This window comes from Heteronotia binoei, chromosome 5 (genome assembly GCF_032191835.1).
Source record: "Heteronotia binoei isolate CCM8104 ecotype False Entrance Well chromosome 5, APGP_CSIRO_Hbin_v1, whole genome shotgun sequence".
Lineage (NCBI taxonomy): Eukaryota > Metazoa > Chordata > Lepidosauria > Squamata > Gekkonidae > Heteronotia > Heteronotia binoei.
This window is the reverse complement of record NC_083227.1, coordinates 170,400,129-170,415,244: the sequence shown is the minus strand read 5'-3', so window position 1 is coordinate 170,415,244 and position 15,116 is coordinate 170,400,129. Positions and strand designations below refer to the sequence as shown.

Genomic DNA, 15,116 nt, shown 5'->3' with positions numbered 1-15,116 from the left:
CTGAGCGATATCAGCTGGAGGAGAGACTGCCTGAGCAGCAGACCCCTGCACAGTGCCAGCACCTAATGGCACCTCTGCTGGGGGCGCCCCAGCAGCAGCCTTGATGAAGGGCCCAAGGCGGGCCTTCTTCTTCATCACACTCTGGCCAGAGGTCGGAGTGCTGGTAGGCGGCTGTGGAGTGGCCCTACGCACAGGTGGGGGGAGACCTGGGTCCTCCCTCTCCCCTCCACCCCTCTAGTCTTCTCCTTGGCCTTGCCCCCAGGGCCCCTCTTCTGCTGCCTGTCACTCATGTCACCCTTGGCCAGTCTCACAGAACCTGAACTGAGAGTGGGGTTTTTTACAAACCTGACTCACTGCACTGTACCCTGAACCAACAGGTGCCCTGACTTCTTTTTAAAAACCCTCCCACCAAAGCTTGTTTATTTGTTTTTTTGGTCCCTAACCTGTCCTTTTTTGGGTTGGGGTAGTAGTCTGGTAAAGTTTAGGAGACTAGGTGATCCTGCCTCTACCTGGCTGCAGTTTTTAAAAGGCTACCTTGAGATGAAGGCAATCCTTGTTATATCCTCCTAGTTAAACTTCTCCTAACTAGATCCTGAGACAAACCTGATTTCCTTGCAAACTAGAAATCAGGTGTCCCCTATAATGTGAGAGAAGCTGTGGTTTACCCTATGGAAATCTAAGGATGCACCGGCTTTCAGTGGCTGAAAGCCAGATGCACCACTGCTGCAACCCTAGTCTCTTTAAAAGGGAGCCTGATGTGGCCTAGTAGTCACGCTGCCTTTTATGAGAAACCTAAAATCTTTTTAAAGCACCCCTATCTGGCCTACTTGAATTGTGAAAGGAGATAAAGCCCTAAACTGGATTAATTTTGTTTTAAATTTCAAAAAAACACAATCCCTAAAAACACCCTTATTAGTGGGGCAGCCTATCTAGTGGCCCTAGCCAAACCGAGAGCACACTCAGATTCCAAAAATCACTCTATAACAACAAGAAAGTGACCCAGCCCACACACACCCTCGCCAACCCCCACACCAACCAGTGGTAATTAAAAAAAACCAAAACAAAACCAGCAGAATCACAAAAGGCCAAGGAACTCAAGTGTTTAAAAAGTGGCCTTTCACCAATAAGAAAACTCAGGAAAAATCAGTCAACAACACCCCCACCCCCAGTCCCCCACCCCCAAAGCAGGAAAAGGGACAACAGGAAAAAAGGCCAAGCAACTCAAGTGTTTAAAAAGTGGCCTTTCACCAATAAGAAAGCTCAGGCCAAATCAGTGAACAAGACACCCCCCCCCCCAAAACCAGAACCAGGAAAAGGGGGACAAAAGTGGCCTTTTAAACAATGAAAATTAGGCCAAACAGCACCACACCCCCAAGAACCTGAAGAGAAAAGTAACAGCAGCAGCACAACACAGCAGCAACAAATCAAACACTGAATACTTTTAAAACAGTAAAAAACTCAACTTTTAACAATACAGGAACTTTGCCAACCCCTCCCCCCCCCCAAAAAAAAAACCCCTTCACCCTAACCCCAAGAAATCCAAGCCACCCAAATCAGGAGAAGTAAAAGGACACTGCACTTTTAAAAGTCCTCTCATTAAATTAAGATATGGGCAAATTAGCAAACCCCCCCCCCCGCCCCAGGCCCCCACCCCCAGCAGAACCTAACCCCAACCCCAAATAAGCTACTCAGTACTCACCCACCCAAATCTGGATAAGTAAAGGGACTCTAGTCCTTTTACCAACAAAAACTAAAACAAGAACCCCAAAACTGTCTTACCTTGTCTCCTCTACTCCAGGGAAGTCTGGTAAGGCTGAGTGAGAGAGCAGCAGGCAGTAGCTGAAGCCAAGGCCCAGCCAGCAGCAGCACAATCTCTCACACCAACCAACATACACATCAACACAGCAGCAATGGAGGAGTCCAGCCAGGAAGACTCCTTAAAAAGGTTCTCTGGCCCTACAGAGAGCAATTTCAAAAAATAGCACTGCTCTCTGATTGGCCAGACAACAGTGCTTACTTGGATACCCAAGTAAGCAAAAGATCAAAATAACAACAATGTTGCTGATGGCTGGGCCATCAGCTACACAACAGCCATGCAAAGCATGCATTTGCAATGCATTTTGCAAATGCATGCTTTGGATTGGCTGCTGGGGCTCCTCTTCCCCCTCCCCCCCTCCCTGATCCCAGGGAGGCTATGGGAGAGGCGGGAAAAGGCTACTAAAGGTGGGAAAGTAGGCAAGCAGCTCCCCTGAGGCTGCAGAAGCTACTTTCCCGCCTTTTGCATTGACAGCCGTATACTTCCGAATAGCTATTCGGCAGTATACGGCGAGCCGTATTTGGCTGCCATATAATGGGCTTCAATGGGAATCGGCTACAGCCAATTCCGTATATAGCCGAATCAGTGGTGATTCGGCTGTAAATACGGTTCGGCCGAACCGAATGCACACCCCTACCTATGATTGCTACTATCTCATCTCTTCATTGCCTTGAACCCACTATATTATAGGAAATATGGCTAACTGGGACAGAATGGATCAGGAACTGGGCAGAAACACACACCAGATGTGACTATGTTTGGGGTAAAAATTTGTATCACTGGGTCTCATTTCTTCTAAAATGGGGATGAGACCTGAGATTTATCAGATCTTTCAAAACAAACTTGATGGATCCCCAGGATATAGTAAACCTTCAATTTAAACAAGTAGAGGTATGTTCAGATGAAATGCAGAGAGATCTTGATTGCTGGTCAGCTGGAGTCTTTCCAGCCACATAGAAGAAAATAGAATTTGCAGTGGCATTTTTATTGTATTGAAAGTTAATTTGAGAATTAGAAATTATCCAGTCTATGATTTCTGGAGTATTCCTTGGAGCTTGGGTAGGCTGTCTTTCTTTTAATCAACAAAGTAAATGCAAAACAAAATTGCTGACAAATTGGTGAGACAGCAAATCCCTCTTAGTTTTCTCCAGACATCTAAGTTATCTGGTAATCTGGGTCCTTTCTGGCTACATGTAAATCAAGGTATAAAGAACACAGGAAGCACCATCCAAATATGAGGCTGGCATGCAGTAGGCAGGAATTCAGAAAAGCATTCAAGGGCCACAGTAGAGGTATCATTCCATTCTGCCTTTGAGTATCCTGGCAAACATAGTGGCACAGAGACCAAGTGCAGGAGAAAGAATGAGAAATAGCAAGAAAGGGAGCTAAATCCATGGCACTGATGAGAACCTACTAAGAACGCTACATGACCTGTCTTGGTGCCTTCACTTTAAAAGCTGGTTTAAAAGGAAGAAGAAGAAGATATTGGATTTATATCCTGCCCTTATACTCTGAATCTCAGAGTCACAGAGTGGTCACAACCTCTTTTAACTTCCCCTGTCACAACAAACACCCTGTGAGGTAGGTGGGGCTGAGAGAGCTCTTACACAGCAGCTGCCCTTTCAAGGACAACTCTTGTGAGAGCTATGGCTGACCCAAGGCCAAGGCTGACCCAGCAGCTGCAAGTGGAGGAGTGGGGAATCAAACCCAGTTCCCACAGATAAGAGTCCGCGCACTTAGCCACTGCACCAAATCCTGTAATTTTAGGGTTAGAAAATAAAAACATCTGACCGTGAGGAATGGGGATGCTGCCAATTTTTCCAAAATATGTTCAATTCTTGAACTCAACATGCTTGAAGGTGGCAATCATATGTGATCACTTGATGTGCTCAGTCTGTGGTGAGCAGCGATGTGCACCTTCCAAACTGGTTTACAACAGATTTCCCAAAAACTGCACATACACAAAGACACTGCCACACTGCCAAGTCAAAGCAATTGCCAGCCATTCATGTCACTAAGGACTACAGAGAAAACATTGAAGAATAAAACATTATTGTAAACTGGCATTTACTGATGACTGATTTCTATTATTTGTGAGTGATCTATTTTGTCAATTACATGCTGAGCAGACCTGCTATGCAGTGAGGATGGATGGAGCATCGTAAAACACAGTGTGTGAAAAGCCAGTTGCACTGTACCACATGGTTAGTAAGGAACACAGTGAAACAACCTGCCAAACACCCACAAACCAATCAACAAACTATCAAACCAACTTTTGAAAAATCAGTTCAGTGTTTGCTACTGGTGAACAGAATGAGAATCAGAGGTGGTTGTTCAAGCATCCCTAGTGAGGAACTAAAAAAGTCCTTGTGATTGAGCCATGGGACAGCCTCCCCAGATAAGACATATCAGACTACCGTCAGTGGTCATTTTAATGCTTAAAGTTTGTGGTTGTAAAAGGGTCACAGCAGAGCAAAATCTATTATCCTACTGCCAGACATAGTATTTATCCTTGCATACGCACAAGCTATCTAATCATGGTGCATTTCCTATCTTTCTGCAACAGGATGACCAGAGCACACTGTTAGAAAGGCCAACCCGGATGAGATTAATGCTTTAATTCCTAACACTTGCTGGCTTTTCTCCAGTGCTGATATTCCCCTTCCCCCTGTAGTCCTGTCACTTCCCCTGCAGTTTAGCCTCAATCCTCTCTGCATCAGCTTAAGTCTGCCAGTTTTTGTTTGTTGGTTTTCAGCAGGATGCTTTGCTTTTTGCCATCTCTGGCTTCAAATGGTACCCTTAGTTTCTTGTGCAACCCAAATATGCCTTGGGATTTCTATTATGTCTGCAGGAGGGAGGGCCTCCTTTGAACATGTAACATCCAGATATAGTGCTTGTGGAGAAACGCCATCTTAGTCAACGTTGGTGCTTCATTGGAAGGGAACATTAAACTACTAAAGTAGGCTTTGGCCTAGCCTCCCTCCATCCCCTCCTCCCTTCCAGAGTTAAACCAGCACCTCTAGGGGGAAAGCCTCCTAGAGGGGCAGGAAGTTCTTTAGCCTTCCCCTCATTGCCTCCCCCCTGCTGGAGTTAAACCAGCAACTCTAGGGGGAAAGCCTCCTAGAGGGGCAGGAAGTTCTTTTGTTCTTTTTATTTGAGTTAGGCGGGAAAAGGCCAGTTCTCAGCTGGCGCTCAAAGGAAGAGGTGGCCAGTGTGTGAGCTCCTGCCTGTGGGAGAGGCCTACTCAAGAGGAAGAGGACCCCAGGCAGTCAGACCGAGTAAGTCATCCACAAGGCAGGGTAAGTTTAGACCAGGGACAGTAGGATGCGTTTAAATCCACCTTTTATTTGTCATGCTGGTTGCTGTGCGGGTGCTGTGCTGTGCTAAACTTTTACACACAACTGTTTTTGTTTTGTTTTGTTTTTCTTTTCTTTTTTTCTCTTTTAATTAAATATTTTTACTGTTTTGAATGCTGGCAGTCAAACTCTGTACCACATAGATCCCCAACCGCTTTAGACCACGTTGCTTTATGAAGGGGGCCCTGGGGAAGGGGGGAGGCATGCAGTTGGATAAGGTGCCAATCCTCCAGGGGTTCCCCGAAGAAGTGCTGTGGTCTCTGTGATACCCAAGTACTGGGTGGCAGAGGACCTTGAGGCCTGGCCTCAGAGCTGGAGAGGGGGATTGGGAGTCCTGTTCCTCTCAATCTGAACCCCTAGACTGAGCAGGTGGTGGCAGCGAGTCCAAGTGGCCGGAGGAGAAATAGCTCCCTCCAGGAGTTGGCGACTCAACAGGGAGTTGACGGAACCGGGTCTGAAGGCAGAATTGGGCCAGTTCCGTCACAGTGCTGTATGTTCACAGGTGACCCTATGTGTCATTTGTCCCACAGACCTGAAAAACTATTATTATTTCAGTCCTTGTATTCACCTTTCTCTGTCTCCCATGATTTCTATAATGTGGTTTAATCTTACATATTGTCTTGTCTGAGGCCTTCTTTTGCTGTCTTCAATAGATTTTGTCACAAATTCAAACTCCTCCATTAGTAGCTCCTCCATATTTCACCTTGTACTCAGTTCCCTACTGTTCTGTATTGTGTTTTACTGGGTTCTTGTTGCATCATCACCCATTCTTCTTGCAATAAAGTGTTCTTGCAAACCAGGATCCTGAAGCCTGGAAGAACTGGCCAATCAAGATGCTAGGCATGTAACAACTTGTAACAAAGAGATGCAAATGAAGGATTCTGAAATGAGTCAATAGGAGTTACTGTTGCCTGCTAGGGGTGTGTGGTTAACTATGGCCATAGTGTATATAGTTGCAGATTTGCCTGTGACTGTTTCTTCTTTCAATAAAGAGTTCTTGGTTGATTCAGAGCTTTATTTCCCTGGCAATGAGGATGGGATATGCTTGGGTATGCAGCCCCAAGAACCAACTGAATCACTGAGCTGAATCACTGAGCTTAATTGCTTGCTGGCAAGGAATTGTTGGGGAAAAAAGGGGACTCCCTGAGTTTAAGCAAAACTAATAGTAAAAACGTCAGGGTGAAACTACTATCAAAACATTTATTACAGGAAAAACAATTTTTGATAGGAAAAACCTTGTGGCCTATACTTCTGAGTAGACTCTACTTCTAAATAATCTAAGATAAAAAATATAAATGTTCACACAGGCACTGTAATATTCCAAAGCTTCTACCTCTAAACAGACTGCAATATGAAACGCAAGAGTGCACACAGGCACTTCGACATAACCTTTTCCCCCAAACAATCTGCACTAAAATGAATTCAAACAGTCTGCAGAAAAATAAATCAGAGTGCATTCATTCTTTGAATGAGCTAGAGCCTTGTGAGGAAGAGACAGGATTTTTTGGTTCCACTTAAAAACCATTAGTCTTGAAAAAGGCAACAAAACGTTTGACACCAGCTAACGTGGACTGGCTTTTTGTGGATGAACTTTATTCTTTATCCTACATCTCATTGAAACAATAGTGGACTGAATGTGCAAGACTGTGAAGTGGGATAATTTGTTTGTTAAAGTGCCTGTGTGCAATCTGGATGAAAGAATTCATTACAGACTGTTTTCTAATGATTTTGGTTTATGAGTCAAAAGCAGACTCTTAACCTTTAAAAAGTGCCTGCGTGCTCTCTGATTTATTTTTCTGCAGACTGTTTGAATTCATTTTAGTGCAGTCTGTTTGGGAAAAGGTTATGTCAAAGTGCCTACGTGCACTTTTGTGTTTCATATTGCAGTCTGTTTAAGGGTAGAAGCTTTGGCCTGTGTGCACATTTATATTTTTCATCTTAGATTATTTAGAAGTAGAGTGTTAAGCCCTGAGATTCCAATAATAAGATCTTTTGTTATTTCAAATAGATACATTTATTAGAATAACAGGAGATGCTTCACTGACACTTGTCAGTGAAAAGACTGAGAAATACAAGTTACACATTCACTATATAAGATCACATAAACCATTACCAAATGGCAGCAGCATTAAAACCTAAAGGTTAGCAGGTTAACATAAACACCATAACTTCCCACTACAAAGCATTCTAGCAAGGACCTGTGACTAGATAAAGGCTCTGGGAACTAGGGAGGTTGACACGATGCATTCCACAGGAAATACAACAGGCACTATCTTGGGTTATAAACATTGGCCTGCCAGATGGCCAGGCCAGCTAAGCAGTAAATAACAGAAAATAACAGAGGTCTTGAGCCACAGTTACAGAGAAAATTGGAAGGACTTGAGTCTACTCAGAAGTAGAGGCCACAAGGTTTTTCCTATCAAATCCCCCCCTCCCCCCGGTAATAAATGTTTTGATAGTATAATTTCACCCTGATGTTTCTTCTATTATAGGCAAGGAATTGTTTCCTTGGCCAACTGGCACACAGTCACCTGATTGCTCCAGTGTGGTTGTCAACACAGCCTTCAAGGGCCACTTTGAGCCATTCAAAACATAATCCAAAGACTCACCACCATTCATTGGGATGCCCTGTGCCAGCTGTGAGGGTTCCTGTCTCTGAAAGACCTGCTGTTTCTGATATGCCCAGTGTCAGGACCGCAATAAAACTGGGCACATAGCACATGCCTGTCAGGGTGCAAAGTCAAAAGACTGCACACAACCAGCATCTCCTCTCCTGCAACCGGCCCACAAGGGTGCATCAAATTGGAGGAGTGCCACACCATCTTGCAGTGCTCCTGCCGGTCTGACTGTGCCTGGGGAACCACCATTCAGAAGGTCCAGCTGTGACCACGAAAGAAAATCAAGGTGACAGTTTGCATTGAGGGTGTGCCCTGGCTCAGTGCGTTCCATCATTTCCATGGACACTTACTGCTGAGACTGCCCACAGCAGCCTGATTGCCACTTAGAGCCATTAGGGTCCACTTTACAGACTTCCAGGGTCGGCGTGTTTCTGTAGCTGGCATCAGCTCCTTCAATGTCTGCTTCAAAGACTTTAGTGGCCCTTTAGATCTTGTTGTTGCTGAGAGCTGCTGTGCTAGCCCGCTACGACTCAACTGGTTTGAGGTGTTGGGCATTCAAGTCACAGATGTCCAACAAATCAGCCAGTCATCCTTTGTCTCCCTCCATCTGTTCTGCATTCGCAGATGTCTTTGATAGGTCATTGGGACACTATACAGGGCCTTAGTATCTTTTGACCTTGACCTAACAGTGATGCCAGTGTGCCTCAAGGCTTGCCAGGTATCATTTGTGCTGAAGCCCAAGATCTATGCTGAACTTGATCAACTGATCACTCAAGAGGTTTTGGAACTGATATCTCACACTTGGTGGGAAACCCCGATCGTCACTCCAATCAAGCTGAACAGGGCTGTCTGTATCTGTGTGGATTATAAATGCACCATCAACAAAACACTTCAACAACACACCTATCCTGTTCCAGGAGTGAGCCATCTACTCACATCCTTGGCTGGAGGAAAGATTGCCAAGATAGACCTGGCACAAGCATACCAACAGCTGCCATAGATGAAGCTAATGCTGAGGCTCAGACCATTGTCACCCATCATGGTGCCTTTAAGTTCAGGGTGAGCATGGCTCTGGACATCTTTCAAGGACAAATGGAAGGACTATGGAAGGGAATTCCAGGTGTCATTCCTTACTTTGAGGATGTCCTGATCTCAGGAGGCTCTACTGTCAGAACTTGTAACTTTCCTGTATGCTGTTAGCCTAACTGACTCCATGTTGGAAACAAATACTAACTCAGCGTGCTTCATGCCAGGCCACTAACTAAAATAGTATACATTCCAAGCAGCCTGTGATCACTGGAGGGTGGCAGATAGCCTCTGGTCAACATCTGCAGGTGGCCTTTGAAGCCAGCCGCTCAGGACAGCTCAGCAGTGCTCCATCCTCCCTAGCTGATAACAGACCCTGAGAAACAGACAGTTGTCTCTGACCGTGTGAAAGATCGTTTTATTGTTGCTGCTACAACCACATAAAATGTAACCAATGCTAGCTTCGTTATCAGTGTTATCCTGTACCTTCAGCACTATAGTTCTCAATAAACGCCTATACTTTTGCAACAAAGTCTTGGGCCTCGCTTGAAGTTCTTCCAGTTCTGACATCTACAACTGAACTGACCAAATGCCCCTGAGAGGTCGTTCAAAGACTACAAATGGCCGGCCTGAAAGTCCAGAGGGGAAAGTGCCATTTCAGGGTGCTGCAGGTTGAATTTCTCGAGTTCCTGATTGGTGCCAATGGCATTGACCCAACCACTGCCAAGGTGAAGGCCATCCAAAGTGCACCTTCTCTGACATAAAAAATGAGCTCCAGTCCTTCCTTGATCTCCTGAAATTCTACCATTTGTTCTTGCCACATAAGGCATCTCTCTGCACAGACTCCTGGATGCCAAGAGACCATGGGTTTGGGGTCCAAAGGAACAGAATGTCAAGCATGCTATTTCTAACTGCTGAATTTTTCCATACCTTTCTTCTCTCATCCCCTCTTTCTCTCCCTTCCCCCCTGTGGCTGCATAATAAATCCCTCTCTTTCCAGGATGTTTAGAGTAACCTTGTATTAAACGGTGTAAAGTGCCTCTCCCCCAGATTCACACAGCCATGTCTTATCAGCTAGCAGAGAATGTGTGAGAAATGGAGATGTGAACATTCCTTAGTCATAAAAGAGATAGTGCCCTTGAAGGGCACCATTTTTCAGCTTACAAAAAATATATTACAAGAATTGTGTGCAACACAAAATAAACAATACAATAATGAAAAAGGTCGGCGGTGCTAGGACAGAAACCCCAAAGGGGCCAAAATCCCCCATCCCCAAATGAATAGATATAAGTCCAAACTTGGAAATAGTCCAATTGAAATTCACAAGGTGACTCTGTTTGCACCCACTTGACACAGGTCAGCCCAGATCAAGGCTTCTTTTCCTGTTGTCTCCAGGAAGCTGCTTCCTAAAGCCTATCTAGCATTTTGCACCTCCAACCCTCTGCTCTCTGCCTGAAGAGGGGACAGAAAGGGGGAAGACTTAGCCGTCCCATTGTCTTTCCTGCTGAAGTCATTAGTACTTGAGCTGATGTGCCAGTGAACCTCCCTCCTCCTTTGACTAAAAAAACTGGTAAAATCCAAAGGGAAGGCATTTGCTGCTTGCCAACCCTCCAGGAGACAATGCATTTCTCCACAACATGCATCAGAAAGCCCCAATCAGATCTGAGTTCCCTTGACATGTATGCATGATGAAAGACAGCCATGTGCATTTGATGCGCAAGACGGTATGCATACAATGTTCTGCACTGAAGATATAGCCATGCAGGAAATTTGCCCCAATATGTAAAGGATTCCTTGGATTGTAGAGTGACAAGAAGTGCAGGAGGTGGATTGTTGATCCAGTTATATGATGTTAACACCTGAGCCAAAATTCGAGTTGCAGTTACATATACCCTGTGTAGGCTGGCTCTCCCATTAGGCAAGTTGAGGTAGCTCACCTCATAAGACAATTTTTGGCTCACGATTAAAGTGCTGACAATATTATCTTGTTTATTACTTTATTTTTCTTGTCACAGGAGGCACTAATAATATTTTCTCTCACAATCCATGTGAGTCATGTCGAAGTACAAAATCAGTTATATTTTAGTGCTGCAGAAATTATACTAATTCCAAAGGAATGCTGTGCATTTCCGTAATAAAGACAGACCACCCCCTGCTCCAGCTGTTTTCAGATTTTCTGGTCCCATTAGCTCTCCAAAAACAGCTTCCACAATCTTTATTTCTCTGCAACTCATCACTTAAGAGAGTGAGAGTCTGATTGGATTTTCTTCCAATCTGGCATCCCTAGCAGTCAGTGAACAAAGCCAAAACATCCTCAGACACATGGAAACACTCTCACACCATCACCATAGTTTAAAAATCACAGATGTGGATCCCAGATATTTTCTTAGCATTTCCCTCTTTGCCAGAGAACATAAAACCAAAAGCTCAAAAAATAACCAACAAAAAGGCTTGCATTCTTAAAAAAAAAAAAAGTGATCTATCTTGTAGGTACCTGAACTCTATACAATATTGTTCTCTGCTACAATTGGTCCAGTGAAGTCCTCAATTTAAAATACTACTTCAGGCACAGGGTCACTAGATAGCTAAGCAAATCACCCAAAGTGTGCAAATGGAATACAGATGAAGTGGATCATAGTGATAAGTTCTGCTTCTGACCTATGTATGTTTGTTGTATAGTCTGGAGATACATACACATACATATATGGCTCTTCTCACATTTTCAGGAAACCCTGAGTCCCCATTCACACAAGCATAGCTCTACATATGGTAAACAAATGAAGATTTTGTTAAAAAAAACAATATCTGTTAACAAGCAAGACAAATAAAGTACATTAAACAAGAAAAAACAAGATTTTTAAAAAAGGGGGAAAACCCCACATGTAACGAAATTGCACTGTATTCTAACAAAGATATACAAAACTACATGAATTAGTGAAAACCAATTACCTAAATCTATTCTTGATGCAGAAAAACCAAACTGAATCTAGTTCATGTAAGCATTTGCCTTTCTATAGATTATCTAATTTAACTAAGACATACAAGTGTGGGTCCATGATACTTGCAGGAGAGAAAATCCCCCACAGACTATCTCACCAGGCCCATGGCAATTCCCAGGCTTCAGCACTGCTGGCAGACTCAGTGTGACTCCCAGGTTGCACTGCTGGTGGCAGCATGCCTAGTGCAGCTCCTGGACAGCACCACCACCATTGGACCCAGTGCAGCTCCCTGGTGCTGCCATGGTTTCTACTGGTACTGTGTGTACTTCTTACCTGCCAGTTCTGGATAAGCAAGGAACCAGAGAATCACTCAATTGTGCTCTAGATGTTGTTGACAGTGACTGGCTGGAGGGGAAGACCATGAGTATCTCAGGACACCTGGTGTTAGGATTTGTCTCTAGTCTTTATTTTTCTGTTGCAGAGTGGCTCCCCAGAACAGGAAGGATTCTTTAATCTGTTGACCCATGTACAGAGCGGGCGTATGGATGAGCAACGTTGTGACATTCAGATCGTTCATAGCAAGAGCAGTCCAGACCCTGAGAACAGTGAGTTATTGAAGGCACTTTAAAGGGGGGGAAAGTTCAAGAGCTGCTTGTTTGGATGCTGCATGTCTGGCAAGAGCTAGCAAAGCTCTTGACTCTGCCTAACCGCCCCCCCCCCCCACACACCCTCACACACACACACACACACCTTCCCCACCAGCAGAAGTCCATCTAGATTATTTGGCAGCTCTGAATATGATCCATAGAATTCTCAGCTGAACAAAAAATTCAGCATTCTGATATTGCTTGCACAGGAAGTCTGTTTGGAAGTTCTCAAAAGTTGGACTCTTTAAAAAAAAAACCTTCCTGTGTCATAGACTAAAATCTGACTCCACAGAACAATCTTACACAAATAACAGAATTACTGAGATCATATACAACTGGAATATTATCCAGTTTTGTAATGTGTTAATTACAGTTTAGAAGGGTTATAGTGCTAAGTGGGGGCACGGGAACATTTTGAGCCTAGGACATATATAAATCCTGATCCCTAGAAAAGGGATGCCAACTCTGCTTCTGTATTATCCCTGCCTATTTTCCTCTCATGAGTTCTGTTTTTTGGACAGGCAACAGCCCCAGTCCACCACCAGAGATGGATCATTTAATGGAAATGCTGGCAAACACACAGAGCCGGCGGATGGATGATCAACGCGCCAGCTTTAGCTACCTCCCAGGCTTCCAGAATATTGAAAACAATGCCAGCAGCAAACCAGCTTCTGGGGCCACCAAGGTGAGGGCAATTGAAAGAATGTCTGGGGTGGTGGAGTCAACTTACCTACAATGTATTTAGCATATCACACAACTGGGCTTGCTACAGCCCCATCCTGTTTGCATATATTCAGAGACCTCTTGCCGTTAAGAATGGAAACAGAAAATAGATGTTTAAGAGGTGAAACAGGCCTGGTGTCTTTTTCCCTCGCTATCATCACATACATTTTAAAAGATTGCTGAAGCATTATGAAAACTTCCAAAGCCTCTCATTGGCAAGTTGCTCAATGATCCTTAAAGCAGGGCACATATATTAAACGGACTGATTGACGAAGGACAGTAGCAAGACAAATATGCTGTACAATCAAGTGGAATTATGCCTATATATAATCTTTAGTGGTCTACAAAAAAAATCTACTTAAAGAAACAAAATTATTTCATCTGGGCACTCACCATTTGGTTGACATACATTGTGTGCAAAAGAATCCTGAACTGTCTCCTGCACCCACAGCCCCTAAGCAGAATTCCCACCTTTGTTACGACATCATGCCTGACTGTGGTTGCTTACACACAATCATTTAGTCTGGAATTGCTATGATTTATTAACGTAAGCCAGACAACACCACAATCAGCTTATTGTAGTGCAGTGTTTTCTGTGTTGCTTTCATGTCTCCTTTTCCCCCTGGCCCAATTTTGGGGCAATTTCCCGCCATATTTAAAATGCAGCTGCAGAGTTGGCTACCCATATGTGACCTGACAACGCTCTATTGAAGCATCTCTTCTGCACATTCTTCTTGCCTGTGCTTAATTACTTCCAGTGCTTGGCATGGCATTCCTGAACTGGTTTTTCTAGGGAGTAGGAAATTACTCCTTTGCAGCAAGGGTGATTATTCAGTATTTTATTATCACAGTTGCACAAGCTCAGAACATAATTGTTATGTATTGAAGCGGCTACCCTGAAGTGACTGCACTGAATTTACTGCTTTGCAGTAGCTTTTGCGAGCACCCGGGAAATCACAGGATTGCCTATGACTCGGGTTGATTTGAATTCTGAGCAACAACTAATGAGCGGTCGTGGCATGTTGGATTGTATGTATATATAAGCAGGGTCTCGACCCCGTCATGTTGTCTTAGTATGTAGTTGTTAATAAAGCAAGTTTTGTGTGAACTCAAATGCATCAAACTCAGTATATTACACTGCTGACAAGGATGGGATTGTAGCCAGGTCCATGCCACCGGGTATCCACTTTCTGATACCTGCTGACCAGGCTGGAGAAGAGGCCATTCAGCCCGGTGGGGAAGAAGCTGCCGCTGCTGCCATGGCTGCCCAGAGGCCAATGTTCAGCCACATGGCAGAGTTTGACGCTACCTTCCCTGAGAAGTGGGAAACCTACACCGAGCGCATCGACTGCTACCTACAGGCAAACACGATCACTGACGACAGCAGGAAGTGAGATGTGCTCCTCAGCGTCTGTGGGGATGCTACGTTTGAGATCGCCAAGGGTCTCGCTGCCTCAGCAAAAGTCACAGAAAAAACTTACGAGGTCATCACCCTCCTGACCAGGCATTTCTCACCTCTGCCGTCCATCACTGCTTGCCAGTTCCTGTTCCACAAGCGAGATCAGGGAGAAGGGGAGACAGCCGTCTATCTGGCTGCCCCCCATCAAATTGCCGGCAACTGCAGTTTCGACAAGTTGGAGGAAACCCTGCAGGATTGATTTGTCTGGGAAATCCTGGAGGAGAGGCTGCAACAAAAGCTTTTCGCAAAGGAAGAGCTAACTCTACAGATTGCCTTCATTGAAGCCACTGCCTACAAGAGAGCAGCCAAAGCTCGTACCAACAAGAGAGCAGCAAAAGCTCGTACCAACTGCCAGACAGAAGTCTTCCACCAAGAGGTGGTGGCATTGGATAAATCTGAGGAGGAGGAACAGTGCATCCCCCAAGTTCCCCCCAGGTGGATGAGCTGGTCAGGCAAAGCTGGTAGATGGCAAGATTCCACACTGCACCTCCAGGTCCCCTGCACAAGCTGCGGAGAGCCCCATGAGTGCTGG

The 15,116-nt window shown here is 44.7% G+C and overlaps 1 protein-coding gene across 2 annotated transcripts in view; it reads left to right on the top strand.

Moving 5' to 3' along the window:
• The window catches only part of PCP2 (Purkinje cell protein 2), a 55,259-nt gene that overhangs the window by 14,451 nt on the left and 25,692 nt on the right, over positions 1-15,116 (top strand). For both annotated transcript variants that reach the window (XM_060238352.1, XM_060238353.1), the window contains exons 2-3: positions 12,237-12,360; positions 12,924-13,087. In XM_060238352.1, coding sequence (XP_060094335.1) covers positions 12,237-12,360; positions 12,924-13,087 — 288 coding nt within the window. The remainder of the gene's footprint in view (positions 1-12,236; positions 12,361-12,923; positions 13,088-15,116) is intronic.